This window comes from Tupaia chinensis, unplaced genomic scaffold, assembly GCF_000334495.1.
Source record: "Tupaia chinensis unplaced genomic scaffold, TupChi_1.0 Scaffold144326_1, whole genome shotgun sequence".
Taxonomy (NCBI): Eukaryota; Metazoa; Chordata; class Mammalia; order Scandentia; family Tupaiidae; genus Tupaia; species Tupaia belangeri.
In genome coordinates, this window is record NW_006204184.1 from 260,288 (window position 1) to 263,934 (window position 3,647).

General features: G+C 57.4%; 1 protein-coding gene across 1 annotated transcript in view; it reads left to right on the top strand.

Annotated features, from left to right (window-relative positions):
* The first annotated feature begins 1,860 nt into the window (after positions 1 to 1,860).
* ARHGAP4 (Rho GTPase activating protein 4) overlaps positions 1,861 to 3,647 on the top strand; it is a 15,422-nt gene continuing 13,635 nt past the window's right edge. Inside the window, 1 exon segment of the mRNA XM_027767572.1 lies at positions 1,861 to 2,368. Within this exon segment, the coding sequence (XP_027623373.1) occupies positions 2,251 to 2,368 (118 nt within the window). The 5' untranslated portion in view covers positions 1,861 to 2,250.

The following is a 3,647-nucleotide window of genomic DNA, read 5'->3' on the forward strand; positions in this document are numbered from 1 at the left end:
CCCCTGCCTCTGCAGCGGCCGCTCTCTGCCAGTGAGCCCAGGGGGGAAGGCAGCACCCTCACCCGTTCCACTGCCTGGGGGTGGGTTCCAGGTTCGCTTCCCCAGGGGATGGGCCTGTACACATTTAGGGTGCACAGCCATGATCCACAAAGCCCCCGTTGTTCATCTCTCCTCCTAGAGAGCTGACTGGGAACATAGCAGGGGCCCCACTGCCTCATTTAAGCTCCCATCTATTCTCTGGCATAGATGAGAGATCCCAGCTGCCCCTGCTCCGTCCCACACACAGCGACCTTGCCACTGCGCCTGCGGTCCGCGGGACCTAGTGCGCTCTCCTCGACCTCCACATCCGATTGGTCGCCTTCCGCGGGACAACTGGGATAACTGTTTTCGGAATCTTCGGTTTTGTTTGTCTAATTTGCTTTAGGGCGCGTGTCCTTGAGAGAGAGAGAGAACCTCCCAGGGCAGATGGCCACTCCTGAGTCCCTACCCACCAAACTGATGACAGTGTCTGGTTTGGCTTATCACCACTGCCTCCCTTATGTCTTCTCAGTTTATAGTGGCTCCCCTTATCTGCAGTTTCACTTTCCAGGTTTCAGTTACCCACAGTCAACTGTGGTCTGAAAACTCTTAGTGGCAAATTTCAGAAATAAGCATGTTTTTAATTGAGTGCCATTCTACACTCCATCATAGCCAGAAGGCTCAGAAACGATAAAGCATGTGCTGCTCTGAGTAGCCGGAAGAGCTCTTGCACAGATCTGCTTTGCCCCATCCAGAGGTGAATCGCCCTCCCCCCCAGTGGGTCCACACCGCGAATGTGGTCTACCCGTTCTCACCCGTTCTCACCGACAGCCGGAGGAGTAGCAGATCCTCTGCGGTGGGGCCGGTGGGGCCCAGAGCGTTCAAGTAACCAGTTGTTTGCTTAACAGTGGCCAAAGCATGAGAGCAATGAGGTGGGCAGGTTGATCTCATTGTTCTCTTGTCCATTTCCCACTGTGCCTAGTGAATAGGGTAAGCTTCCTCATACATGGGAGCCAGCAGGTGGCATGGTGGTTAGGCCACTGGACTCCCACATGGTTACCATGGTCCGAGTCCTGGACCTGGTGGTTTGCTTTCTCACTTTCCATCTCTCTCTGTCTCTCCCTGGTGAGCACACATGCTCTATAACAAATAATTTTAAAATAATAATAAATACGATTAGATCATTTATAAAAATACTTTTTCTGGGGCCAGTAGGTGGCATGGTGGCTAAGGGTAATGGACTACCATATGATGGCTGACTGCAGTTCAAGTCCTGGACCTGGCAGCTTGCTTTCTCACGTTTCCTCTCTTTCTCTGTCCCTCTCTGGGCAGATTAAATAAATAAAAGTTAAATAAAGTAATTCTTAAAAAAAAAAACTTTCTCACACATAGTTATGTATATAGAGGAACAAGCATGGTACAGGTAGGGTCTCAAGCACTTACGAGGGGCCTTGGAATGTACTCTCATGTGTGTGTGTGGGGGGGAGGGGCAGGGTTGTACTAGGGAAAAGCTGCTGCTCTGTGCTTCCAGTTGGGGTGGCGGTGAGGGAAGTCCTGCCACCTCTGGGTGAGGGAGGCCCTATGACTTATCCCCAGCCTAGGAAAGGCCTTGCTCTGAGAAGGCTGCCCTCCTAGGGCCTAGGACAGGGCAGGTGCAAGCTGCAGGGGAAAGGAGGCCAACTCTTCCGGCAGCAGGAAGTGGTGGCCACCTCTGGGGAAATGAGGCTTGTTCCTCCCTGCCGGGTGCACAGAAGGGGAAGCTCAACTGAACCCCGTGCCCCTGCTGGCCTTCCTTGCCCCTCCCTGGGCCTCCCTCAGGGCTGTGACTGGGTGCCCGGTGAGTGGGGGCCTGGAGCAGCTGTGGCATCAGGGCCCGCTGGCATTAAGGGCCAGGCCCTGAAGGGAGCCACTGGTAGTGCTGACCAAAGAGGCCAGCTTGCCATGCACCTTGGGGCTCCCTGCCCTGGCTGCTTGGCGGCAGGACAGGTGCACCAGTGGGTAGGGACAGCAAGGCCCCAGGAGGGTACAGGGGGAGAGGACTGGGAGGAGCAGCGGGCCTGCCCCATCCTGCAGCTCTGCCAGGCCTGGGCTGACTCCCCGCCCCCACCGGGAGCCACGTGGGCTGGGCGGAGCCCATGCAGAGTGCGGGCTGCTGCGCCCTAGGTCCCAGCACTAGGGCTGCCAGAGGCCTAGTGGGAGCAGCAGGGCTCGAAGTCCTGGCTGCTGGCCGCCATGGCCACGCATGGGAAGCTGAGGCGGGAGCGGGGACCACAGGCGGAGTATGAGATGCAAGTCAAAGGTGAGAGGGCGCCAGGTCCTGGCTGCTGGTTCCCTGCAGAAAGCCTAAGGTGATGAGGGGGCCCAACCTCCCACTGCTGGCCCTAGGCCCTGCTTTCCCTGGCACCTTTGGAGGGGGGTGGAGCCCGAGCCCCTGCCTGGCTTTCTGACCCCTTGGGTCTCAACTACTTGCACCCCCACTTCCTTCCTCCCTCCCTACCTTCCCTGGGTCTCTCCACTCCTTGCGGGGGACGGGGGGCAGCAGAGACCCTGCAGGCCCAAGGTGGGGAGGGACTGAACGTACCAAGGTATCCCCAGAAGATGGCATTCTAGCCAGAGTGAAATTGACCACTTTGACCCCAGTCCTGCTGGGGGTGAAGGGGATGGGTAAGGAAGTCAGGTGAGAAGATTGGCTGTTACCTCACTCTACCGCCACTCCAGCCCCTGGAGCCTTGGCACCGAGGTGGCTCAGAGGTGAGGGCTGCTGTCTCTGGGTGACACTGGTGAAATGAATCTTGGCGTGAGGCTTTTCTGACATCGGACATCGCTGGGTCCTCAAAAGCCACTGGGAGGACCAGCAGTTAGCGTAATGGCTATGTCGCTGGACTCCCATGTAGTCAACTGCAGTTCAAATCTCAGACCTGGTGACTTAGAACTCACGCCGGGCGTGTGTGCGTGCGGGCCCAAGATCCCAAGAGGAGAATGGAGGAGAAGGGATTGTGGTGTGGCTATCCCTCTGGGGGGTGATTTCTCGCTTTCTGTCTCTCTGTCTCTCTCTCTCGAGCGCAGGTCCCCTATAGAAAAAACCTCAAAAAAAAAAAAAAAAAAGCCACTGGGCAAGCTTCGCAGAGTGTTCGCAGGGTCTGCTGTGCTGGTCCTGCTCATGGCGTAGTCCAGCTCCCTGGTGCCTTAAGATGCCAGACCCATGGCTCCCAGTCACTGCTCCACTGCTGAGAGCACTCTCAGAGCACTGCCGTCCCAGGGGCAGAATGATGTGACCTCCCACAGAGTTGTTCGGAGCCAGCAGGCATGGGGGCCAGTGTGCCCGGCCCTCCCCGTCTGCCGCCCAGAGCCTTGCCTCGTCATTGCTCTGAGGGCCCTAAGATCCCGATCCTGCTACTGCAAACTGTCCCGAGGCCGAGGGCCTCCCCAACTCTCCAGTCAGCAGACACGGGCTGTCCATTGACACCGAGAAACCAGGGGTTTGAGCGAGACCACCTACAAGACACCTTCGCTCGCTCTATACTTCCCATCCCACCCGTACCCCACCTCCCCAAAAACTTCTTGCCATGCTAAAAGCCAGGCTCCCTTCCTCCGTCAGCCTGTGGTCTGAAACGGCGCCATTGCGGGCG